Source organism: Diospyros lotus, chromosome 14 (genome assembly GCF_014633365.1).
Source record: "Diospyros lotus cultivar Yz01 chromosome 14, ASM1463336v1, whole genome shotgun sequence".
NCBI lineage: Eukaryota > Viridiplantae > Streptophyta > Magnoliopsida > Ericales > Ebenaceae > Diospyros > Diospyros lotus.
The window spans coordinates 11,348,384-11,375,319 of record NC_068351.1 but is presented as its reverse complement, the minus strand read 5'-3'; the positions used below and the strand labels follow the sequence as shown (position 1 = coordinate 11,375,319).

General features: G+C 35.4%; 2 protein-coding genes across 2 annotated transcripts; both read right to left on the bottom strand.

Annotated features, from left to right (window-relative positions):
• Positions 1 to 14,982: 14,982 nt before the first annotated feature.
• LOC127790613 (60S ribosomal protein L6-like) lies at positions 14,983 to 17,363 on the bottom strand. Its single transcript, XM_052320191.1, has 4 exons — positions 17,042 to 17,363; positions 16,800 to 16,906; positions 15,445 to 15,626; positions 14,983 to 15,339 (listed from the first exon to the last, which is right to left on the bottom strand). Exons 1-4 carry the CDS (start codon positions 17,296 to 17,298, stop codon positions 15,184 to 15,186), a joined length of 702 nt encoding a protein of 233 aa, XP_052176151.1. The 5' UTR covers positions 17,299 to 17,363; the 3' UTR covers positions 14,983 to 15,183.
• Positions 17,364 to 20,140: 2,777 nt separating this feature from the next.
• Positions 20,141 to 25,949, bottom strand: LOC127790612 (bZIP transcription factor TGA10-like). The gene is made up of 11 exons (XM_052320190.1): positions 25,284 to 25,949; positions 24,986 to 25,086; positions 24,317 to 24,393; positions 24,087 to 24,212; positions 23,857 to 23,931; positions 23,666 to 23,725; positions 23,336 to 23,413; positions 23,141 to 23,213; positions 22,775 to 23,046; positions 21,947 to 22,189; positions 20,141 to 20,528 (listed from the first exon to the last, which is right to left on the bottom strand). Exons 1-11 carry the CDS (start codon positions 25,511 to 25,513, stop codon positions 20,379 to 20,381), a joined length of 1,485 nt encoding a protein of 494 aa, XP_052176150.1. The 5' UTR covers positions 25,514 to 25,949; the 3' UTR covers positions 20,141 to 20,378.
• Between the last annotated feature and the right edge of the window lie 987 nt (positions 25,950 to 26,936).

The window sequence follows — 26,936 nt, the reverse complement described above, 5'->3', positions numbered from 1 at the left end:
ATCTCACATGCCATATATTCACATCTTCATGCAGATTTCTAGTAGTGAGGAAAAAATTAGTACTTTGTAGGTTGCTACTGAAGCATAATCTACATCAAGTACTCAAAAATACAAATCAAATCCACAACAGAGAAGAACAAGTATAGAGATAAGATTTCATTGAATTTTTGGAGCAAACAATACATTATGTAGGTACAAGTTTGACCACCACACATGCACAACTTGCAGGTGTCAATACCTTTAACTTCAACTCTTGTATTGTTTCCCACATAAATCCACTTAATTTCATTTGGTATTTGATGATACTCCACAAAGAAACTTCTGTCTCTTGGTACATAGTTTGTGGCTATTGAATCAAGAGTCCATGAAGAATTAGATTCAGTTAAGAGTACAAAACTCAAAACATAAATAGTATTTGAAAATGCATTTAGGACTTGTATCTCTCTATATTCACTGCAATCACATGCAAAATGCTCTTTCTCACCATAATTGTAGCATTTCACATTTGCTATATTCTTCTTTTTTGAGGGATTGTGAGTTGGTACCTAACCCTTTTCATGGTGAGACTCAATTTTCTCAAAATGAGCACTTTTAATTCTCATTTCGATCGACCTAAGTCATCCAATAAGCTAATGCCCAACATTAGTCGAAGAACCGATCAACCTAAGACAAGAAGCCAATATTCTAACTTACTTCAGTCGACCTAAGGCACAACATCGGTCAACCGAAATTGTCCAATAATCAAAGCCATAACTTTAGTTGAAGATTAGATCGACCTAAAACATGAGGCCAAACTCTCTGGCCGACTTCGATCGATTGAAACTAAATTTTAATCGACCTAATTAATGGCATACGATAATATTCAGACACTCCGTCTCACTTCAGTCGACTTAGGCTAGAATCTCAGTCAACCTAAGATACATAGACACGAAAAAATAAGATTTTTACTTCACGAGAGGCTAATAAAATATATTAATAAAAAATATTTTTATTATTATTAAAATTATATTTATTTACCCTTAACCCTTGCCTTTCTTCCATTGGATCTAACTACTGGGTTTCAGTCTTCTTTATGTAATTATTTTTATGTAAAAATGCATTAAAATTAATTATTTTTATATATATTCGATAATTATATAATTATTTATAATAAAGTATTTTTAGAATTTAAATGAATTTTTATTGATTATTTTTATGTAAAGAAGGCTAAAAATAATTGTTTAGTTATATATTCTATTATTTGGAATTAAATGTTATTTTTATAAAAAAAATATTTTATAATATAAAAGAATATTTTCGTCAACTAAATTAATTTGTACTATTCTGTTTCATCAAAAGAAAATACCAAGCATAATAATAAAATAAAATCGTAACGTGATTCAATTATAAGCCATTAATAAATTATGAAACAAATCCAACTCTGAGCCACCCACAGACAGAGTTGAATAAATACCGGAGGAGGAAGAGGAAGCCAACTTATAATAATAATTTATTAAAATCATAGTGTTATCTAATAAGAGATGTTGTTATTTAAGCAAGGAGGATAAGGAGGTGTAATCTGACCAATAAATAATAATAATAATAATAATAATAATAATAATAATAAGAATGTTACCTATTGTCCTCTAGTCTGATCTGGTGGAGGTGCTTTTCGCTTACTGGTTGGATAATAATAATATTCAAGTCTTCAAAGGCTGGCTGGCTGGCTGGCTGGCTGCTGATTTATATAGATAGATAGATACCCCAACCAGCAAGGAAGGCCTTATTTAAAATATTAAGAAAATATGTTTCCAGGGCCAAAAAACACTCAGTCCAACTTAGACCCCCCAAAAACCACGTCCCCCGGATTAGACTAAGCGACAAAAACGTAACATTATTATTATAAGGTTATCCTCTTTTCTTAGATAGAGCAAATAAATTATTATTATACGCTGGCTTCCTACTCCTCCTCCTCCTCCTCCGGTATTTATTCAACTCGGTCTCCGGGTGACTTATACTTGGATTTGTCTCATAATTAATTAGTGGCTTATAGTTGAATCGCGTTACTATTTTCTTTTGGCCAAAAACATTTTTTTTATTTTTTATTTTTTCTTGTGAAATTCTAAATTTTTTGTAATTTCAAATGTGTCCCTAAATCATATAAAATCATTCATTTAAATATCTAACTAACAACTGATACGTATGTGCGCTGGCGTGGTAATTTTTTTACACCTCCTCAACTTCTTTTTTTTTCCTGTAGCTTTGTCTTCACAACTCTCTTTCTCTCTCTCTTTTTAGCATCTCCTCAACTACCTTTCTTTCTCTAGAAACATCTCTTTTGATTGCGTCTCCTCTTGCTCCCCGACGTTGTCTCCTCATTTCCCTATCTCTATCTATCAAAGCTACAAAGATCTTACTCAAGCAACTCAAACAGTTAAGTGTAGAGGAAGAGTATCTAAAGAGGAAGAGGAAGAGTATCTAAAGAGGAAGAAAACCAAAGCCAAAGCTGCTCAAACTTTACACATGGTTGATTGTAAAGAATCATCTCAGAATCAAATGATAGCAAAAAGAAAAAAATGAGCTAAGGAGACACTAGAAAAAAAGATGAGGAGGAACTGAGGAGACGCAACCAAATAGAAAAAAAGAGATCAGAGATGTTGTCAGGTCTAAGGTGATAGAAAGAGAGAGAGAGAGAGAGAGTAGAAGGGAGTTAAAGAGACACTAGAGAAAGAAAAGAAATGCTGGAAGAGACAAAAGAGATGTCAAAAAGAGAGGAGACGTCAAATGAAATGTAGCTAGAGAGAGAAAGAGAATGAGTTGAGGAGACGCTGGAGAAAAAAAGGAAAAGACCGAAGACGCCATTGGATTTGAGGCAACGCAGCCAATCAGAGAGATATAACTGAGGAGATGCCAAAGAGAAAAAAGAGATGCCGGAGGGAGAGAGAGTTGAAGAGACATCGAGGAGATAAAGAGAACACTAAGGAAACATCGGAACATTACCACATTAGCGCGCATGCGTGTGACTTGTTAGTCAAGTATTAAAATGAGTGATTTTGTACAGTTTAAAAACACATTTAAAACTACGAAAAATTTAGAATTCCATAAAAAAAAATGTAAAAGTTCATGGATAAAAATACACTTTGACCATTTTATTTTATTATTATGCTTGGAATTTTATTTTGATGAACGGAGTACGAATTAATTAGTTGACGAAAATGATTTTTATATTATGAAAGTAAAAAAATTATGAAAATAATATTTGATTCCAAATAATTACACAATTATTGAATATATATAAAAACAATTATTTTTAGCGTTCTTTACATAAAATAATCAATAAAAATTAAGTAATAGAAGTATTAAAATTTCAAAAAAAAATATTTAATTCTAAATAATCATATAATGATTGAACACATTGAAAAAAATTAATTTTAATGCTTTTTTACATAAAAATAATTACATAAAAAGACTGAAACCGAATGGTTGGATCTGACAATGGAAAAGAGGCTAGGGTGGTGTGTTGGGTCTTTGGTAGATAGAGTGGCAAGCATCTATGGCAGGTGAGAAACCAATTTGTTCTTCAAGGGATGGTTTATTATATATGGTTTGAGCGCAACAATTATTATTCCCATGATTAGAAGTATTTGGCAAACTAATTGGCTCATCTAATCCAAAATGTTGTTTGGATAAACCTTTCCATTCTTTATTTTCCTGGGTGATTATGGGAGTTGGCCTTAGTCCACTTATGACACCTGATTTCGGGTCATCTTAGATAATCTAGTGCTTCCTTGGAGCTTCCATTGTTATTAAAATCGCAATTCAATGCGTCTAATTTTACGTGCCAAGGATTTTTAAACGATTCAAATCGTATATAAAATCAGAATTTAGATAAACTCAAAGTGAGTCATGATTCAAATCCATAAAATCGTTGAAATCATGAATTTGATGGCGAGTTTAACAATTTCACTTTTGACTCATGGAAATGTTAGAGATGGAAAGAATTTTGTCTCTAGCCAACACTGTATTAATCTTGATTCAAGGGTTACACTCTACCTGTAGTGGCTCACTACCGGATAGTCCCGCTAGTATAGGATATCCGAAAGGAGGTCATCACAAGTGTGATATAAAACAATAACATACAACACCATAATACTATCCTTAGATAAATTCAGCGGAAGCTAACATAAAGGTTTACAACATCTTAGACCATAGTCTAAACAAAAATGAAATACAAGGGCACTAACAAATTTTACAACATAAAATTTTCTCACACTTGCCCTCATCACAAATACTAACATAGACCATCTAGTTTGGAAGGTCTCTGCACACCTCTAACCTTGGGCTTTAGCCCCACTAGGCTTGCCCTCAACCACTGCTCTACTTGTACCTGGAATGACATGAGAGTAAATAAGGTGAGCCACAAGGCTCAGCAAGTGTATTTATAAAGCATGGAGATATAGAATCAAAGGCAGGGATAATCAAGATAGAATAAACAACTCTATGAGAAGATATTAGTATAACGCGACTCATAAGTTTTCCATTTACATTAATTTCTCATGCCGTGATTATTACATATTTTATGTACTCGTTCTCATGCTCATGCATATGCACCAATAGTAAGGAATTTTTTTCGCATAATTCTTGAGGCTCTCACGGCCAAGTAATAACAATTTGAGCCACGCCTACTGGGTTGATGGCCACCTCACCCGCGTCAAGCGCTCATAGGATATCCTTTCTCACCCACGGACTTCGCCGTCGCGCAAAATAATAGGTGCGCAAATCAGTATAATCATGCATCACATATGCATATCCCAATTTCATGTCAATCCTTAATGATTAAGAAAAATCTCAAATCATGCTTAACATGCACAATTACATAAATTAAAGTGTGCACTATCTTATGATCACATGGTAAATTTTAATACATTTATTTACTCATACTTATAGAAATGCCCAACCAATATTTACGGTATATTTTTACCCCAATAATAATCTCAAGGAATCAAAATTTATACATGCAAGAAACACCAAATCTTGCATGACAGTAGACCCTAATGAATAAATTTCATACCTTAAGAAATGTAGGGTGACACAAAAACCCTATTTAGATTTTAGCAATGTTCATCAAGAAAACGAATTAATATTGCAAGATTTATCGAAATAAGAAGAATAAAACCCTTTTATCCAAAAATGAGGGTTATCAAGAATAATTCAAAAAAAAATGGAAGAACTATACAAAAATCATAATTTTAAACGTAGGAATGATAGACTACATAGGAAGAGTTGAATAACAACATATTTCAGAAATTTCCAGATTTCAAGCATATTTTCAAAAATCCAATCCGGGCTCAATATTTGGTCAAATACCACAAACGATATACCAAATCAAAGCCTAATGAGTCTAGTTTCTGGAACATCAACTGGATTTGAAATCGGAAATAACCACAAGGAGATATTCCACAAAAACCGAAACAAGGCAGAATTTGTAACAGTAATTTACAGAATTCTACATAGAATTCAACAAGGTTGTTATGGGTACAAATCATAACCAAAAATTTCAAATCTTATACCGAATCGAAGCCCATGATGTCTATTTTATAGAAAAATAAATGGATCACAATTTGGATATAACCACAGAGCATTATACCCCAAAAACCGAAGCAAGAACAGATTATTCAAAAACAGAGCAGAAAATTTCCAGATTCTGGGCAAGAATTTACAAGGATACTGTAAGCTCAAAACGCAGCCAAAAATTATAAAAATTTTACCAAATGAAGATTATCAAGTCTAGTTTACACAGAAACAAACGGATCTTGAATCGGTTATAACCACAGAGAGTTATACCCTAAAGAGTACAACAAGGTCAGTTTACTCGAAAGCAGTAAAATTTCCAGATCTTAGCAGGGATTTACAAGGATATAACATGATCAAATCTTAGTCCAAAAATTCGATTCTTGTGTCTAAAATTAAGCTTAAGATGCCTAGTTTACAACCCAACAAACGGATCTCAATTTGGATATAAACACAAGGAGTTATAGACCAAGGAACATAACATGGTCAGTGAATCCGAGAATAAGAATTTAAGAGCAACAACTTAAAAATGAAGGAAACAAGCCTTCTAAGATGGAAACAAGGTTGAAGAACTTGCATTAAAAGATAAATAAGAGAAAAAGAACTTACACAATCATAAGGAGAAGAAGAAGAAGATCTTGCGTATGAAACAAGAAGGAAGGGAACTTGCCTTAGATGGTTGCTAAATCCAAAGAGATGAAGACACCCTTCAAATTGGAAATTCTCCACTTGAAGCTTTAATGAAGAAGAACAATGGAGGAAGAAGAGACAATCGGGAGAGGGAGAAGAAGAAGGGAACAAGAAAGTAAGAAGAAGAAAAGGAGGGAAAAAATGTGGGAGACTTGTCTCCCAACTCCTTTCAATCCATCTCCCTTTTAATTTTTCTCTAATTTGCCCCTCATACTAACACACAAAATTCACATATCTCTTACCCATTTTGGTCATTTTACCATTCTCTTAATTTATTTATTTTTTTAATTAAGATACCATTCTCTATGCCCATAGCCCAAGCCCAAGTCAAAATATATAGCCCAAGCCCAAGTCAAAATATATATATATAGCCCAATCCAACTAAGGCCCAATGGACTTTTCTTGAGATTTGGGTTCAACCCAATTCATTTACACTTAAGATTTAATTATTTATCAATGGTCTAATTCAAATAAGGCCCAAACCCATTTAGCCCACAACTTTGAGACTTTTTCACACCAAATATTATTTTTATTAATTTACCCCCATTACCAACTCATATAATATTTTTAACAATTAATTAATAAAGGCAACAACTCTAATGTGCAAACTAAAATACCCATAACACCTAGACCCACTAACGGGTCGTTACACTACCTCTGTGAATCCTTATCTCTCTCAAGCCTTACACACATTTCAGTCACAGTCTTCTATTGTTGTTCCCCCTTGCCACACGATTATTCAATGTCACCATTGATTCTGTAACACCCGAGAATAATTTTGAGGATAAAAATGATGTTTGATAAAGGGCATAATTGGAATTTTGGAAAAAATAAGACTATAGGGCACACTAACACAGCTTTGGACGACCGAATTAATCAGAGGGAGTACCTCGGACCCTAGATAGCCAAGGAAAATGGTATAGTATCGACGAACAATTAAAATTATGATTTTTAGTGATGAAAGAAATGAGATCGGGAACAGTTTTCGGTATAGCAAAAATACAACTGCCAATTAGGTCGTATTACCGAATTACTGTAAACGACATCCAAAAAGTCAATGGAGAGTGTCAAGAACTAGTATTCGATGTATAGAACAACCCTTAAGAGGTTTCAGATTGAATCGAGTGGATTTGAGGTCAAATAAATCAGTCGGGCCTAAGTGTAATTTTCTAAAAATGCCCGAGGGAGGTCAAAACGGTAAATTTTCAGAAATTTCAAGGGAGAAATGAGAAGTCCTAATCTTGAGGGTCTTAGTGAGGGTGCTAAAGAGATCAGGGGCTTGAGGGTAAGGGCCAAAATGCAAAAGAGAAATTTCAAAGGACCAAAGTGTAATTTTCAGAAAATTGTACAAGCATGGCCGATTTGGCCATAGATTTGGCCGGAAAATCCGGCCATTTGGCAGCCTAGGATCATCAGGGCATGGCCAAGGACTGTCCTGGTGGCGTGTAGGAGGAGTTTTGGCCGGAAATCGGCCACGTGGGGGTCGAATTTGGCTATAAATAGCCAAGGGTTTCGGCCGAAAATGAAACATCAAATTGCTCGGTTTTGAGAGTAAATAGAGGGAAACCAATAAGGGGCTTTTGATCCTTGAGGGAAGAGGATCATTTCTGGAGATTTTGGGAATTTTTGGGGTAGTATAGAGGGTGTTTTCGCATATATATACATTCGGCCGTATATATATATATATATATTTTGCATGAAATACCAAATCGGGTTGTAGAGTGATCGATCGAGCGATCTAATAAGGGGCTTTTGTTCATAAGGTGATGGGTAATTGATCTGGAAAGTTTCGTGCCAATCGGAGTTCGAATCGAGGGTCAATTTGATTCGCCGGAGTTCGGTGGCGGGATAGCTTCGACCGACTGTTTTTGGCCAAATCAGAAGGCTTCCAGTGGTTTTTTCCGAGCAAGATTGGTACCATTGGGATCTACTAAGAGAGAGGAACAGCCTGGTGTCGTCGCTTCAATTTTCCGGTGTACCGTCGCCAGAGAAGATGATCGGAGGTATTTTTTGTGTTTTTTTTAAATACTGAAAATATAGAAAATTTGATAAAAAATAGAATTAAAGGAGTTAAAATTCTGGAAAAATATCCAGAAATTCTAGAAAGATGAATAGTTTATTTTGATGAATTTTTATCTTGGAAATTTCTTGAGAAAATAATTATTTTTGATTTTTGAAAGGAAATATAAATAGAAAATAAATAGGAGGAATTTTTAGAAAATTATGGAAAAATTCCAGAAGTATAAGGAATTTATTTTATGAGTTTTGGTGATTTTGTTTTGAAGTATATTCGAAGTAAATCGATGAGAAATAAATTTTCTCAAGGAAAAGTAATTATGGAAATTTGAGAAAATAGGAGAACAATTTGGAAAATTTCCAGAAAATTCCAGAGGCTTATAAATATTTTTTTATGAATTATTATGTAAAAATATTTGAGAAAATAGTTGTGTAGATATTTATTTTGGATTCTTAGAGAAGAAAATGGGAGAAAAATAGGAAAATTGTGAGAAAATTAAGGAAAATTATAATTGTTGGATAAATGTGATGATTTGGGTGCCTTGAGGGTTGAGACGAAGTGACTCGTGCGAAGATCGAAGAAGGCACGCAAATCGAGGCATACCGAAATATCGCCAAAGGTGAGTGTTCGCCCCCAACTTTGTTTTAACTTATGAGTGGTTCTACCCGAAGGGACCTTGAGTGACATGTAAATGGTTCACTGTGAATGCTCATCCCTATGGCTTGGTGTATTATGGTTGTCCAAACAGTTATTTACACATGCATTGAATTTCGTACAGTAAATTGCATACATTGAGATGTTGATTTTTATGCATGTTATGATTTTTCGGCATTGGCTTGTTTTGTGTCGTCCATGTGGGACGTGGGTTGGTAACCTGTGACGTAGCCCAGAGTGACAACACTCGGGATGCGTACCTAGGATTAATGCTAGGTGACCCACTTGGGACGGGGCTGAGACGGACTTCACCCTACAGGACTCAAGTGGCCGGGCTGAGAGTGGACACCACCCCGGTTGTTGGCTCGAGTGGCGAGGCTGCGAGTGGACACCACCCCAGGTTCCTTTGAGCAATAGCATTAATGCCGAGGTGACGTCGATTCCGAGGATAGTGCTGATGTGACACTCTTGGGGCTAGGGTTGCGTTGGGTTTTGGAATGCTTTTGAGTTGAAGCGTAAAGCCTAACAATGACAATGGGGTGATTCCCGGATTCATATGTCGAGGTTGTCCCTCTTAAGCATGAACTCTCACTTAGATGATTCAGCATCTAATTTGGATTATGTCCCTGGAATATTCAAACGTTCTAGGTGAAAGTAGTGGCGCCAAAGGAAAGAATATCATCGAGATGTAGCAGCTATGTTTAGTTTTCGTAGGTTTTGTCCATGATTACGATGTTCAGAGGTTATGTAATATTTTGATATTTTCATGTGAAACATCAATTTGGTTATTGTAAAGGAATTGTCGGTTATATATCATTGAGGTTTCGATCTTGCTTCCGCTGATGCGATTGTTAATGTCTGTCTTAGTTTATTTATTATTAAATTTTGATATGCTAAGAAGGTACGATCGGGATTGACAGGAAATGATTATGATGAAGGTATATGTATTGAGAGAGTTATGTTGTGTGTTTGATGTTGAAGAAAAAAATTTTCCCGAAATCTCGAGTTAACGCTCGTTGTGGGAAAACGGGGCGTTACAGATTCACAACTCTAATTGCTTGGTGTCGTCGTCAAATCACAAACACAAACACAAACTGTTGGTGTTATGGGTATTTTTCGGACTACCTTTCTTATGGGCTGAACTTGACCCAATAGGCATGCCCAACCCCCTGAAACCCAACCGGCCCAAGGCCGAGGTCGTCAGACTAAGGTCACATCGCAGAGACCCGAGCCCAAACCGCCGAACCAAGCGAGCTCTCAGCAATGCTTCCAGCTCGCTGGTCTAACCGTTCAGCTCGCATAACAACAAGATCGTTGAATAAATGGAGACGGGGCCTACCTACCTTACTTGAGGCAAACCAAATCTGTGGTAATGTGGAATCTACTCCCGATTTTATGGAATTGATAAGGACATCTTGTCTCCATAATATTATCCTATTATTTTGGATTTTATTAAAATTATAAATACTAGGGTCAAAAACCATTGTAGAAGAGAGGATGAACGATAATGATATATTGTTACTCTGCCGGAATAACCAGAGAACAGTCGTAGACTAGGTATCATTCTAGCCGAACCACATAAAAACTTTAATGTGTGTGACTTATTATTTGTTTTCATTTGTTCTTTCTTTTTGTATTTGTGTTTATTTTTCTCATTGCGAGTCTACGAATCACGTTGACTAACTCCGAACGTCAATAGTTGGGCTATTAGTTTGGCTGAGCAACTGTGAGTTGTGACTAGGGTTGGCAATGGTTCGATTTGGTTTCGATTTTTGCCAAAACCATAACCAAACCAAACTTAAATTACTAAAACCAAAATCAAACCATTACCCATTTGGTTTTAAAAATTTAAAACCATAACCAAACCATTCGGTTTCGGTTTAACCATGATTTTTTTAGTTTAATCCATATCAACAAACAAAGACAAATAGCATTCATAAATTTTTTTGATAATTTCACAACAAATAAAGATAAATTCTAATAAAGTTACCTTATTCTTGCATAAAGTTACAAAACTTATTGGATATAAAATCACATTTCCAAACCTACAATTGTTAAGATCAATAAATTAATATGTGCATAATTAAATTGTAATTTAAGCTAAAAAAAATTAGCTACGAAAGTCAATACCTTCATGATTAGTGGTTAATTTTGTAAAAATTTTGTTATAATTATACCCTTCTTTCGATCTTAAATATGGTTTAAATTAGATATTAATATATATTTTATGGTTATATGTAAATTTAAATTGAAAGATGAATGAAATGAAGTTCTAAAGTAAATAATAATAATATATAAAATTATATATAATACATATATATCATTATATGCATGCATTTAATATATATATAATATAATCTAATATATATATGTGCCATGTGTAATACATATATATAATATATAATTTATTAATAACATTAAATTATTTTTATTTTTTTAGGCATGAAGAATTCAAGCCCATGAAGACTTAAAGTCCATGAAGAATTCAAGTCCATGAAGAAATCAAACCCATGGAAAAATAAAGTCCATGAAGAATTCAATTCCATGAAGAAATCAAGCCCATGAAAAATTAAAGTCCATGAAGAATTCAAGCCCATGAAGAATTAAGGCCCAATTTGAGCAACCCATGGAAGATATTATTTGGAGAAGGCCCAAGGATTATTTTTAATCCTAATGAAGATTAAAAATCAATTTATAGAAATCTATTTTTATTTTTTTTGTGAGAGCTTTATTAGGTGTGTTTTTTAGCTAAAATCCACTTAACTATTAGGTGGATATTAGAGCTAAAATCCATTTAACTTTATGAATGCTTTATTAGGTATGTATTTTAGCTAAAATCCATTTAATATTAGGTGTGTATTATAGCTAAAATCCATTTAACTTTAAGTGTGTGAGTGCCCATTAGATATAATTATGTCTAGTTGAATAATTGAAATTGTGTGGTTTGTATTGCATCTTGTGGCCTATAAATAGATCACTTGATTGCATTTGTAAGTGTGATTATTATTCTTGAATCAAAGTTTAGTTGTTTCCTTATAATTCTCTCTTTGAGAATTGTTCTTGTTCTTTCCCCTTTTCTTTAGTATTCTCTCTTGTGATCTTACTTCCTTCCTTTCTTCTTTTAAATTCTTATGTCATTTATTATTACTTTATTATTCACCGCCTAAATGGCCGGTTAATTTGTGCCTTTAAATTTCTGCAATTTTAATTCTTGTCATTTAATTATTCACCGCCTAAATGGCCGGTTAGTTTATGCCTTTAAATTTCTGTAATTTTAATTCTTGTCATTTAATTATCCACCGCCTAAATGGCCGGTTAGTTTATGCCTTTAAATTTCTTGTCATTTAAATTCTGTTATTTAAATTACATCATTTAAATTTATGTCAATTAACTTTCAAATAAAAATGAGTAGTTAAATCTAATCTTGGGTTAAGGCAAGGACAGTGTCCAACGCCAATTATTCCCAAAGAAAGCTGCGCTTTAAATAAGTAACATTAATTTAAATTTCAGTATGAGTGTGTATTAATTATTAAAAAATCACTAGGTTTGGATTGGAGCGTAAGCCTAACTTAGAGCTTTCATGCCATGTATGAGAGTTACTAGAACTGGAAACGCTATCATACCCAAATCCGGATGATTAATTTAGTTGTTTTGTATATTAATTGTAATTGAATTTATGGTAGTTGCTTAAATTAGAATCCCGCATATCATGTATGGGGATTGCTTAACCTAGAACTATCATCATCTCTAATTGCATTTAATAACAAATCCTCATATCTGAAATTAAATTAATGTTGCTAATCTTTTATGCTAAAATTTGGGAATCAACGGGTTGGTACTGAAATTGTCTTAACTCAAGCACTATCCAAATTCATATTTTTACGTTTAATGTTTATTTCAATTTTTGCCTTACTTTATTTTCTAGTATCTGTTGTCTAAAAACAAAACCATAAAAAATCTTGTTGTCAATTTGTCCAAATGCGTGTGCGTGTGTGTGACATTCTTTTTCTTTTGCCATAAATAAATCTCTCGGTGGACGACCTGGATTCATCCAGAAAATATAAATATAAATTTGGACTACAACTGCACTCGTACACTGGCGAGTATAAACCTCTCACTAAAATAAAAAAAATATAAAAGTTTTATTATGATTTGTTTTTATTGTGTTTTAATTGCAGGGTGAGAGTGCAGTCACTTCATCAACAACATTAATATATTCTTCGTAAATTGATGCATATCCATCTGAAATGAATGAGCCAACTCCATCTAACAAAATTATAAATATAAAAAATAAATTAATATGAAGAGAGATGAGGCAGAGAGCGAGAGGCAGCAAGGGTGAGAGAGATCGAGGGCGAGCGAGAGCAAGAGGGGCCAAGCCCTAGCGAGAGCAAGAGAGATGCAGAGAGCGAGGGCGATTGGCGAGTTCGCACGGAGGAGCAAGAGAAATGAGGCAGAAAATGTGAGAGAGATTGAGGGCAAGCGAGAGCAGAGGCAGAGCCCTAGCAAGAGCAAGAGAGATCCAGCAAGGGCGAGCGAGAGCAAAAGACATGCAGAGAGCAAGGGCGAGGGCGGGCAGACGAGCGAGAGGCAGTGAGGGTGAGAGAGAGTGAAAGTGAGGTTGAGAGAGGAAGGAGAAGAGAATGGGAGAAGGGTTTGCAAGCAAGGCAATTGGGCTGGGGTGGGCTAGCCTTAGGTGGGCTGGGCTCAGGTGGGCGGGGTTATATATAATATATATTATATATACATATTATACATATTATATTATATATATATTCGGTTCGGTTCGGTTACCCACCATTCGGTTCGGTTTCGATTCGAGTTTTGGTTTGATTTTAGTGAAAACCATAACTAAATCATACCCGTTGAAACAGTGTTCTGTTTTTTCCCGAACCAAACCATTATCCAGTCAAACGGTTTTTAACTGCGTTGACCGGTTTGGTTTCGATTCGATTCCCTACGATTTCGATTACAATTGACATCCCTAGTTGTGACGCCATCCAATTCACACACACACACAAATTGAATCAAATCAACATTTGCCTACTCAATGCTACCATTCCTCTCCATGCAACATGAATTGATTCAGCACAGTCACAGCTTCGATTACTTGATGTTGTGACTGTCGCCGTCAATTCAACTTAAGAGACTGTATCGACCCTATTTATAGAAATTTTATATTATTTAAAAATTTTATATTATTTAATATTTTTAAAATTGATAGATGAAATTATTTTGAAATAGTACATGCATCTTATTCATAAAAAAGAATAAATCTTTAATAATTATGTTATTAATTAATATTAATTTATTTTTATAAAATTATGTTATTATAAATATATATTTATATAAATCAAAAAATATTTTTAATTAATTTTAAAATAATTTTACAAACTAAATTTACAATTTGATTTTATAAACTCTCCCCTTATTTCATCTAAAATTTCGATTTTAACAACCTTCCAAGCTTTTATACCTATCTATGTTTTTCCTTAGTGTTGTTTTTATTGTTTTTTTGAAGTATGAACTAGGGGTACTTGCGTACAATTTTTTTTTCTATTTTATAAATTTCTCAATTACAAAAAAAAAAATATTACATATAATGCAACTCGTACTATTAATTGCAACCATTCGAAGCCAACCCAGTCAATTCAGTTCACAAAACCAACCAAATGCAAGTACTTAAAACCTACCCACTTTTCCGTCCATGAAAAGAATAGGTAAGAGGCTACGAGAAATTATACCCGTATAAGATTTGATACCAAACATATCATAAAATTGATAAAAATGCTTATAAACCTCACCATTCGGTCTATAAAAATTATTGTTGATGAATGAATGTACCCTCTCATGCCATTTCTGACATTATAAGTGGTCGGCTGAGTTGTAGACCAGCCCTTCAAGTTCCTTTTTTTTTGGTTAAATCTCATTTATTTATGGAACAAGAATAAATATTCTCGTACTCTTTTTCATTCAATTTTTTTTTTTTTTTTAAGAAAACGGTGATTTCAAAACCAAGAACCAATTTTCAGAACCATAACCAAAGGACCCACGAGGGTGTCACTAAATCATGCAACAAAAACAAATCCACCCCGCCTATAATAATAAGATCACTAGATAATCATAAAATTAACAGAAGGAATTTCTATGGGTAACTCCATAAACAGCACAGCAAAATTAAGGTTCTGCATGGTAAACTATAGAAAATGCATCCACTACTGTCGCATAATAGATGAGATGGAAGGGGTTCTGCAACAAGGAGGAGCTTCCCTCTAGAAGACCAGTTCATGAGGTTTCATGCCTGACTTGAGCGAAAACCTTGCAGCCAGGTAGGTCTTCAGGTCTGGGACTCCCTCGATGGATTTCACCAACGCCGCATCCACGGTTTTCTGGTCATCTTTCTTCTCCTGTGGAAGTGTCTTCTTTTCCTGCAATTTGAGGCGGTGAAGTACATAAAATTGGATTTCACCTGAGCAAAACCTACTATTTCCTTAGGCAGATGATGATGCAAGAGAATTAAGGGTAAAACAAACCTCGTTTTCTGCCTCAAAAAATTCGCCCTCTCCTTTCTTCGTCTTCTTTTCTACCGCCTTTGCAAAGTACTTGTCATCAAACTTTTCCACGTTTACCCCAGAAATGTTGATCTTGGTTGAAGTTGCAATGACATAAGATTGGTTCACACGTCTGAGAGGAACGCCATTAATATTAAATGGACCTGTTGTGACATGGGGATTCAATCATTTAGAGCAGAATTCAGGAAAATAAGGTAAAAACAGAGAGGTTGAGGCAACTAAATATTACTTAATACACATGTTTAGCAGGCAAGTACAATCTCGATAAGTCTCACCTTGTGCACACAAGAATATGATAGGAATGAAATAATGGTATGGCAAACTCAAATTTTAAGAGGAAAACGTTAGAGAAATTAACTCATTATTCCAAAAGGAAAGAATCTGTAACGGGCCTTCAAGAATTGTATGGCTCTAATGACTCATAGAGTTAATAAATGTAACATTAGAAACCAAATGAATTGCAATCTTTGCTAATTGACTGATACCTAATCAGTAACATTTGCAAAGCTATTCTATGCATAGCTTTTGCTCCTACTCATTGTTCTGTTGGTATTCTCCTCTTCAAGATAGCGGGCCTGCTAGCTTCTCCAGATGGCTTCAAGCGCTTTAATTTGACTCTCAAAGTGAACTTTCTACTGACAGTTCATCTTTCTCTCCCTCTAACCAGTCCGTACTCTTCAAACTATTCTTTGCCCTCCTTTGTTCTGCCACTCAGTCCCACAGTTTATTTGAAAGGAGTTTCCTTCCTAAATGATTTATGTAAAGCATACATGAATTGCAATGTGATTTCAAATGTCTCCTAGGTTTCAAGAGAAGCATAACAACGTTTTTATAGATTATATTCAGATCAAGACCTATAAGTCATTCATTAAGTTAATGTCGCTTTAGAATCTAGATTGCAAAAACTATTGTATACCCTAAGATGGCGTTAGCTAACCATAATGAATACCTTCAAATCAAGGGCATAAATCAGGAAACCGTTTATCATTTATTGCATTATGTAACTCTAAAAGATGTCTTTCATTTTGAACAATATATTAAACATGAATGATTGTTACCACCATTAACACAATAAAGCTAATATAGAAGGCAAATATCATATGACAGACATATAAAAACAAGAATGATAACAATGAAGCTTTTACATTTGTTAGAAACTCTGCATCTTGCTTGCTCCATAATTTCGACCACAACAACATGATAACACAATTCTCACCAAGAAGAAACAACAGAAGCAATTAGACAGCCCACATCATTATTATTTCAGTACAATTTCATCCTAAAAGCCATAAATTTAATGAAACAACAAAACTCACCAGTAATCAGAAGCAACCCAGATGGCAGCTGTTTCAGAAAAACAACTCTCTTCCCCTTAAACCTCCCGGCCAATATGATCAAAACAGTCCCAGGTGTAATGCGTGCCCTAACCTCATAAAACAAAGATAATCAAATCAAAAACACAAAAGAAAAATGCATCGGAAAAAAATACTTAAAAGATCTACGAGCAAAGAACAAGAGAAAAAAACATAACAAAATATATAAATGCGTATATGAGGACCTGAGCTTGGTGGGCTTGGGCTTCCGCTTGTTCACCAACGGCTTCTTGACGTCGTCAGCCGGGTAAAACTTCGGCGGCTTCTCGGACGGCAGAGGAGCAGCCGGCTTGGGGTCGTGCTTGGGGAAAACACCGCCGTTTTTGGCCTTGATTGCCCAGAGCCCACGCTTGTGGTACATTTTAGACCTGGAGAACTTTCCGATGCCGCGAATGAGATCTGGGTTACGGCTGGTTTTCCGCTTTCCTGCCTTGGGAGCCATTGATGGAAGCTATGGAGTTCTGCTTCTGCAGTCGGCCTTCGGCTTCAGATGAAAACACAGAATCTGAAGGTGGAATGCGATTAAAACCCTAGCGCCGCTCGATGTCGGGCCGGGCCGGGCCTGGCCTGCCACCCCCTTTCTGCATAATAATTAAAATAAAATAATTAGTTTTTATAAATTGTTGTACAGAAAATAAATAAATTTTCATATATTTAAATTGTATATCTTCTGTAATTTTTTACTTGAAATTTGTATATTTTTTATTTATTAAATTTAGAAAGAAAAAGTATGCCTGTCAGGTCCACCAGACCTAGTCTGTGGGCTGGCCCACATGTTTGTCAGGTACCTATAGGCCTTGCTGCCTAACCCTCCTTGGGCCGGCATGACATGGATCGACCCACATAACGGATGCTTTGATAGCAAAAGAAGAAGACGAATGTTTTTGCCACCAATATAATCAACAACTAGTATATCATTGAAATATATGCTTGGTAGAGAAAGGATTCTACCAAGCGGTAGAATCCCTTTTTCCATGTATATATATATATATATATATATACACGTGCATATACACATACATACACACACATATATAGATGTAAACTAATTTTTAAAAATATTTTACAATACAAATAAATATTAAAAAATAAACTAAAAAAATAATTCTGTGAAATGTTTTATATTAAAAAAATTAATTTCCAATGTAAAATAATAAACATCCAAACAAAATTTGATAAATAGTTGAGTTGAGGTAAACTAAAAATAATAAAATAATTGAAAGATGAAGAATAATATATTATTTTTAATTATATTTAAAAAAATTAAATTTAAAATTAAAAGTCAGGGCCATTCCCGCATTTGAGACAATTGAAGTGTAAAATTTGAATTAAAGTATAATTATTATATGTATCTACTTAATTAATGGAGTTAATGTATAAATATAGTTATATGTATTTACATATATTAGCAGACTTAATAAAATATAATGTTGACGGTAAAATTAAAATAAAAAAAATTCTATTTCTTTACTTTTACGAAATTATTACATTTATTTTTCTTTTTTTAGTATAAGATATTGAGAACTATTCTTATAAAACTTATACGTAAATTCTAAATGTGACGTATGAAATTATAGTGTATTTAATTTTAAAAAAAATCTTGAAAGGTAGAGGGTGCCATGGCCCCCGCCTCACTGGGGCGGGGCTGTAGCTATTATAAGCTCAAACATACGGGCCAAACCCGTCTACGGTCTTCACCCTGAATCTCATTTGAACATACGGGCTTCTGTTCTGGGTCCTAAAAATATGGAGTGCTTGTCGTATAGATGGGCCAGCCAGAGGGTTTTGGGCCAAGCCCGCGTTAAAATTAAAAGATTATCTCCCAGTGGAGCTTGCAATGCAAATTAAAAAGAAACAGCTCATCTAAACTTAATTCCGAATAAATTACACTGATGATCACTAATTTAATAAAATTTAAGGTAAGACTCACTGAGATGTCAAGCCAATTACATTACATACCACTGTCAAATTTGTTCGACTAACTCTGCTCTCCCCAATCATCTCAAACCGGAGAATCCCGTGACTTGCGGCCAATTTTTTCTCTCCTGCACAAATGATATCTTTACCACCATGGCATCCCAGTTGGTGTATAATGTCAATACTTATATGTTTATATATTAAAAATGGAATATAAGTAGACGCCAATGGTCTATTTTTTATGTTATAGAAAAAAGAAATGTTGTGTGTTTTTAATTATATGCGTCTATTTATTTTTATTTTTTTTAATTTTCTAGTGTTGTTGGATAAACATAGAAGGAAAGAATAGTGGTGGAGAAGTGTAATTGATCAGAAACGAAGATGACAGGCCTACTTCTTATATGTGTGTTTTCTGTTAGTTGTTTCTATGCTTGCAGGAGTACTCTCTTCGTTTCCTTTGCTTTATGGTTCATGGGATATGATTTTGTGTTTAGGGCTTTGTTATGTTTCCATTATATTGTGCAGCCTGGCCTCTTTAGTTTCTCTTCACTTGGCTATTGGAAAAACATGTAAAGCGGTTTTCATAGTCGTCTTAATTAATTATTAAGGTCCACGACCCTCTTCGGGTCATTTAGTCCTTTACTCAGACAGCTCCTTTGCCGATGGCTTCAACTTATGTTAGTTGTAACCTAATCCCATGTTTTGTTTCTGCTGCAAATTGGTTGGCTTATATCTCTTTGGGTCTAGCCTGCCTTGCCTGCCCAACTCCTTTTTTCCTTTCGTTGGTTTTTGGAATGAATTTTCTGTTTAACAAAACAAAAGATAAAAGAAAAGAAAAAGATGATTTGTAGAACTAGCTAATTGCAAGCTATCTTATATTCACTAGCATATGAACACGATGTTATTTTCCTTTATCATACATTTAAAAAATATCTAAACTTGAAGTCAAACAACTAGAAGTTACCATTAGAAATATAATTAAGAGAAGAATAATTAAGTAGAAGATGGAGGAGGCGAGGAAGGAGAAGAAAGATATCTCTGTTGAACTTAAGAATTTAGAATATTTAGAGCCCTGACCAGTACCAACCGCAGAAGAAAGAGATAACATTACCTAACCAATTTTTACTCATATTTAAATATTTTGTATTCCTAATAATATTAGTCAATCTCAGCTTGTTAATTAGCAAGAATAACCCTTGAACCTTGCTTTTCTTCCTCAAAGCTGTCTTCTCCCAGCTTAATTGATAATTAGCAACCTGCAATAACTCTATTTAATCTCCAAGTCAGAAATGGCTGCGAAATGAAATCATTCCTTTCCAAAATTAGTTAATTCAAAGAAGAAATTAAATTAATTAACCAGCAGAGTATTAAGAAAGATTAATTAGCTCTAGGTTATATATATGTTCTGGTTCTATCTCAATTTTGTGATCTATACATTTATCACGAAAACGAACTGGAAAATATAAGAGAACTTAACCACATATAATAGTAATAATAATAATATAATATGTCTAAGGAAGCATACTAGCTAAAGATACTAATAAGGTACATAATTAACTAGCACTGTCTTTTGTTTTAGTTCTTCTATTTAGTTTTCCTTCTTAATTATTCCTGACGGGGGCGCGACAGCCAGAGGGAGCTGAGGGCACGGAGACGATGGAAGTACTCAGCAATTGCCAGAAAACACCTTGCGGCCTGGCGGGTCGTCAGGACATGGATGAGCCGATGAACCGTTTGCTGCCTCAGATTATCTGCCTACAAGTGCATGCAAATCAAAAGACAATACATATTGGAGAGATCGATGTTATACAAAGTCACCAAGGAAACTTGTAACAAACGTACATAGAAGTGAAATATATATAATTTGAGGGGCATTCCTGTCATTTAACTATTATATGGTTTGATGGCGATATGGAAGGATAGAGGGGATTGATGAAATCGACTCAACTTTGTGAAATTAAGTTGTCTGCGGTAGCAAGTAGTTAAATTGTCAAATGGGGTAAAAGAATTTTAAGGATCATGAAAGTGAAATGTGTAGTCTCTTTTCTTCACTCTGGTTGATAGTTGTGGGGACCATTTTGTTGTTCTAGAATTTAAACATGAGAATGATATTTATTGAAAATTTTTGTACAAGAATTTATTTCATAAGAATAATGTAATATGATGAATAAAATTTTAATTAATTATCCATACTTAATTTGTCTATTCGAAAGTTTCTATGTGGAATTGTATAACGTGAAAAATAGGGGCAAATCGATGAATTGATTCGGTCATATGGTCTTCATTCTACATTAATGTTTTGACATGAAATTGAGAAGAAATAATGATGACAATAGGGATAGAAGTTTGACAATAACGCAGGGCTAATGGGCAAGATTTTCAACTTTGAGCATGGACAAAATCAATAAGGACAAGCAAGTTAACATGAAGTCATGAACCCGGCCCAAGCTAAACAAAACCAATGAAGCTTAGTACAATTAGACGATAACTTAGCTATATATATATATATATATATTCTATGTGGTAAGTCAACAGATGACAGCATAAGTCATCTATGCTTCACATTCACACTAGCTGTAGCTACTGGTGGGATGGTCTCATGTTGGCTCTAAGGTCAAATGGCCGTGACCATAACATCAAGAGCCAAACGTGAGCTTGAGATCTCTATGATGTAGATATCAATGGGGTCCATCTATCTCTCTAGATGTTTATGCACTAGGTGCTTAATTCCTATGCCTCTAACTTGGTTACTTGAATTTAAGAGTTATCTTTCACTAACACTTTCGGAAGAGTACCTATGATAATTTCAATGGCCGGTCCCGACTAGGCTATTGAAGTGGGAGTGCTAATCCCAGTTTAAGGGGCAGTTTCAATGCATTTGGTGCATAAGAGACCTTATGAGCTGGGGGAGTAGGTCATCGGTTGGAGTAGGTTTCCCAACCTGGTCAGTATCAGATTCTTGCACTGTTCGTGGGCCCATCAGTCCAAACCACACTACATATATACTATATATAATAGTACACTCATATATATATATATGTGTGTATATCATCTTCCTATTAAGATATATTAATGACCTGTATGAATCGGTATGCTTGTTTCATTTTCTTGCATGATCATAAGCAGCCACAGAAGAAATAAAAAGAAGGAAGAACAAAATTAAGAATAAGTACCTGTCTGACAAAACCTTCAAGGGTGGAGAGCTTGTTCATGGCAACAGCCATCTGGCCCATGTAGTTGGCCATGTTGGGAGGGCAGCTCATCAGTGATTCGGAAGCAATGGTGTCCGAGAGAGACTGGTTCAGAGTTTCAAGCCCTTGGGACAGAGCTTCCTCAGCTTCCTGAGTCGACTGCTGTAGCCCGCAGATTTCCAGCAGCTGTTGCTCCGACAACGGCTCGATTTGATTCACAATGATCTTGCCCAAACAGACACCATGCACCATTCAAATGTTATACACACATATATATATATATGTCTCCTTGATGAACACAAGGAGAGTTTGTCTGTCTTGTGAATGAAGCAACGAGAGAGAGAGAGAGAGAGATAAAAGACACAGGAGGAAAATAGAGAGCCGTGCAAGAAAATACTCTCTCTCTCTCTCTCTCTCTCTCTCTCTCTATTATATATATATATATATATATATTATTTCCCAAAATTTGCAGTACCAGACATGGCTTTATGTCTGGGTTTGGAATAATACCTAATTCTAGACCATATAATGGAACCCCATATCCAATATATTTCGTCAGCCATTGATGTTTATTTGGAGATCATCTTCTTTCCCATCGCACACTCAACTTCCACATTGCACTATTAACTGTTTCATATATGTGGTTATGTGAACCTCGTGCAGTATCTCAACAAATCTCTACCCATCTCATCAATTTTATCCTTTTCTTGCTCCAACACTTATCCTAGTAGCTTGGGCTTGAAAACTTTTCTTGTATGGTTCACATGATTGAATTGATATGTTAACTAGGGTTTGGAAGATTAAAGATACCTTGATGAGCTCAGATGGCCGAAAGCCTCCCATCCACATGAAGCACCGCTCAGCCGGAGTCTTCCACATGCCAGAGACGAGATGGAAGACGTCGGACTTGGCCACCATGCCCTTGAGGCTTATAAACTCATCAAAGTGGGCTAGGCAGTTTTCAACGAAGATCCGAAGCTCATTCTCCGGCATATGCTCTTGCATCGCTGCTCGGAGCTCGCATATAAGCCGGTTGTGTTCATCCAGCCACCTCGTGTACTCCATGTCAAAGACAGCAGCATCTAAAACATGTACAAATTAATAAACATACCGAATACTGTGACGCCAACAACTTGCAGTCGATGATAATTAATGGATTCGTTACATCTATGATACCTGCACTTATGTTGTTGACGACAGGAAAGGCCTGGTCACCACCCAGCAGAGCGCCTCCCCCAACATAAACACCCTGAAGGAGAAATCAAGTTTTAAAATTAAGCTTAATTAGCTTGCTTGGCATGTAACGAAGATACAGTAGCCATCACCTAGTTGAAGAAGAAACATTCAGTTTATGAGCAGTGTAGTTCTCACTTGAGTTCTAGCCCTTTGGATTTCTTGTTCGAGTTGAGTAAGCCTGATCCTGCTTGACTCCAGCTGCTGAACATAAGCCTACAATTACAGAACATGCAGAGCTATATATGAATGTCATCGTTAATTTGGAGGGAGAAGATCAGTGATACATGTTGAGTATTTATAACTGCTAGAGTTGTACGTAGCCCAGTGGGAGATGATAGCATAGGTAAGCTCGAGATATCGAGTTTGCGTCTTGTGAAGGTCACTTATTCTCTCACTATATCTCTGGTATAATCCACTTCCCAAAAATGTATATATACACATATATACATATATATGTGGACTGACCTTCTTTCTGAGCCTGCTTTTCCTAGCTGCCTCTCTATTCTGAGCAAGCCTCCTCAGTGTCTGCACAGAAATGATCGCGACAGATTTCAGATCAAGAAGGAGATGGAGGAAAGGAATATATATATATATATATATATATATATAAGCTTATGAGTGTATAGATTACTAAATAAAGAGAAGTAAGAAGCAACCTTGGGGTCTGGTGTTTTGGGTACTTCCTGCTCTGCCGAATTACCTGAAGTTGTGCCTTTGCGATTGCCTTCTCGCTGCCACGGCAATGAAAGCAACAGGAATGAGTTCAAAACATTTTAATAACAAGTAAAAAAAAACACTACAGATCTCAGTGGATTAGGAGAAGCTATCTACTGAAATTCAAATAGATATGTGTGTGTGTGTGTGTATAAACAACTTGTTTAATTACCTTGGTGGCTTTATTTGGTGGTTCATGGCCAGGGGTGACATTTTCTTTTGGAATGGACAACTCCATGGACGGCTCAGATGGCCTCTTTGAACCAGACATTGCTGGAGAAACTAACCCAACATTTGCCTACCAAATACGGAATAAACCATTAAAAAAGTTTATATAGTAATGACATAATTAGTTAAGATTAGCAATCAATCAATTAAGTATTATCATAGACTGTTAGTTACCTTGACTGCTGATGGCTCTACATGCATCGGCTGAGAAGGGAAAATGTTCAAAGTTTCAGGCCTCATCCCAGAATTCTCTGCACAAAAGAATCCTCGTAAAGCAGTCATGATCAGAGAGAGAGAGAGTGGTTCAACAGACGAAATAGTTATTATTCTGAGAGAGAGAGAGAGAGTTGTTCAACAGACGAAATAGTTATTATTCTGAGAGAGAGGGGGGGGGGGGGGGGGGGGTATGGGAGAAGAAAGAAAGAATCTTTGGATTGGTCATGCGTTTGTAGCGCTCTGCAAAACCAGACAGGAAAAAGGAAGAACCGAATCGGAAAGGCTGAAAAACACGAATCTCGATTTGTATCATTTTCAGTACAATCAGAAATTCATGAGCAGGGTTTGTTAGATGTCACGGTCTAGTACTCTCAACTCCAAAGAACAGCAAACAATTGAATCAAAAAGGACCCAGGAACAATTTCTTGAAATTAAAGTTTAAAAAGCTTTCTGTGCAAGGATCTGGTCAAAGAAGGCACATCTCTGCAGATTTAATCCGTTCGACATACTTTTCTCATGACCTAAACACCTTTTTTCCCAGAAAGAATTCCAACCAAAATTAGCATAAAATCAAAAGAAAAAAAACTCTCGTCTTGCAGAGAGAGAGAGAGAGAGAGAGAGACTCACGCCTTGGCTCTTGCAAACCAGATGGATCTTGTCCATCAAGATATAGAAAGAGGGCTTGATCTAACTCACCCAAATCATAATTCCCTGCAGGATCTTTGCTTCTGCTCGAAAAAGCAAACGAAAAATCAAAAGCAAAATCAAATTGACAAGGGAGAAGAAGAAGAAGAAGACTACTTAGCAAAAAAGAAGAAAAAAAAAAAGAGGAAGGAGAACAAATTAATTTTGATAGAACAGTCAATCAAAAGCAAGCCGAAATGGGAATCTGTTGGCTCGCTTTAGATTGTGCGAAAAACATTACGCGAAGTTGCCAGGAATGGCGGATGATGATGAAGCCGATTGCATCACTCCATAAGAAACGTGATGCTGGAGATGATGATGCTCCTGAACTTGCTGTTGCTGCTCAACAAGGACCACCTGGGCAGCCGCCTGGGCACTCACTTTCTCGGAAGAAGCCATGAAATTAGCCGAACCCAGAAGAAGGCTGCTCTCTTCCTCGGCCGCTTCAACAACAGCTCTCGAGAACGCCATTAGTACTACTGCCGCTGCCGCTGCCGGAACTGCCTTATATTTTGAGCTCTAAGGATCATCGTCTGATCATCGTCTGGATCATGATCATATAGGGGGGATGATCCGGGGTGAGTCGGTCGGAATGGGAGGGGCGCTGCTAGGTGGAGCAAAACTGAGAGGAGAGAGAAAGCGAATTGAATGCAAAAAAGGCAAAAAGACAAAGCTTTTTTAAGCTCCCGGAGGACTTTCCTTCTGTAAACCAAGTATATTCAGATAAAGCGGTCTTAAGATATCCACTTCAACTCATCTTCTCTTTCTCTCCAAACGGCGAAACCGCTCTAGACCTGCTGGAAGCTGTTTTCTAACCGAGAAAACCGCTTGTTATCTTTGTGAAGCTGGCCTCTCCTCTGGCTTCTTCCTCAATTCCTTGTCTAAGTTGCCTATTCTTTGCTCCTTAAATGACCTTCATGTCCTCGCAACTCTGGTTTTTTTACCTTACCTTTGGATAACGGAGTTGATATATATATATATATATATATATGTATACACACACAAACCCAAACCTTAATCAAACCAATATATGTACTTTGCTATGAGTTGGAAGAGTAAAAATAAAAATACAAAAATATGATCTAACTCAAGTTAAGTTACACGTACGTACGGGGGAGGGGGGGGGGGGACGTCCTTAAAAGTTGTGTGCTGTGATGGCGGTAGCATATGTTTGATGGATTTGAGTTCATTACAATATTGTTTGTATTGTTGTTCATCATCGATCATCACTGTCGCAATTGGATCATGGGATCGATGCACGTACGATATATAGTCGATCGAGCAATAATTTCCGCGGCCAATGGAATTCAACACATCTACGAGATAACTCTCTTGAATTGATTGAGCTTTTCATTACCTTTCATAAAACGACATATATACTTGTTTTGGCTACTAATTACCTTCCTCCTTAATTTCTCCTTAATAATTACACTACATGCATATTATTCTAAGGCCTAGCTAACACATCATTTCAGGCCTATTAAAATAAACTATATATGATGGGCATATAACATGGAATCTACGTTGTTAATTTACATTATATATTAAAAATTTAAATATTTACTTCTCTTTTATTTCTTAACTATTTCTTTATATAAAATTTCTATACACAAATTTGGACAATGAAAAAATTATAAAAATATATACATCAATTTTTTGTTTTATATAATCGAAGCCAAAATTTTCCCTTTTATACATTTTTGTTCAAAACTATATATTGTAAAGTGGTGTTTGTATAAAAATTTTCTTGTTTAATTTACCCACAAAAATTGACCCTGGCAAAGTTTAATTTTGTCGGTATAAATATATTTATTTAAATAAAAAAATAAAAGAGCATAGATACATATATTTACAATTAATTCTACATAAGTTTGAAAAAGACCATATATAAAAT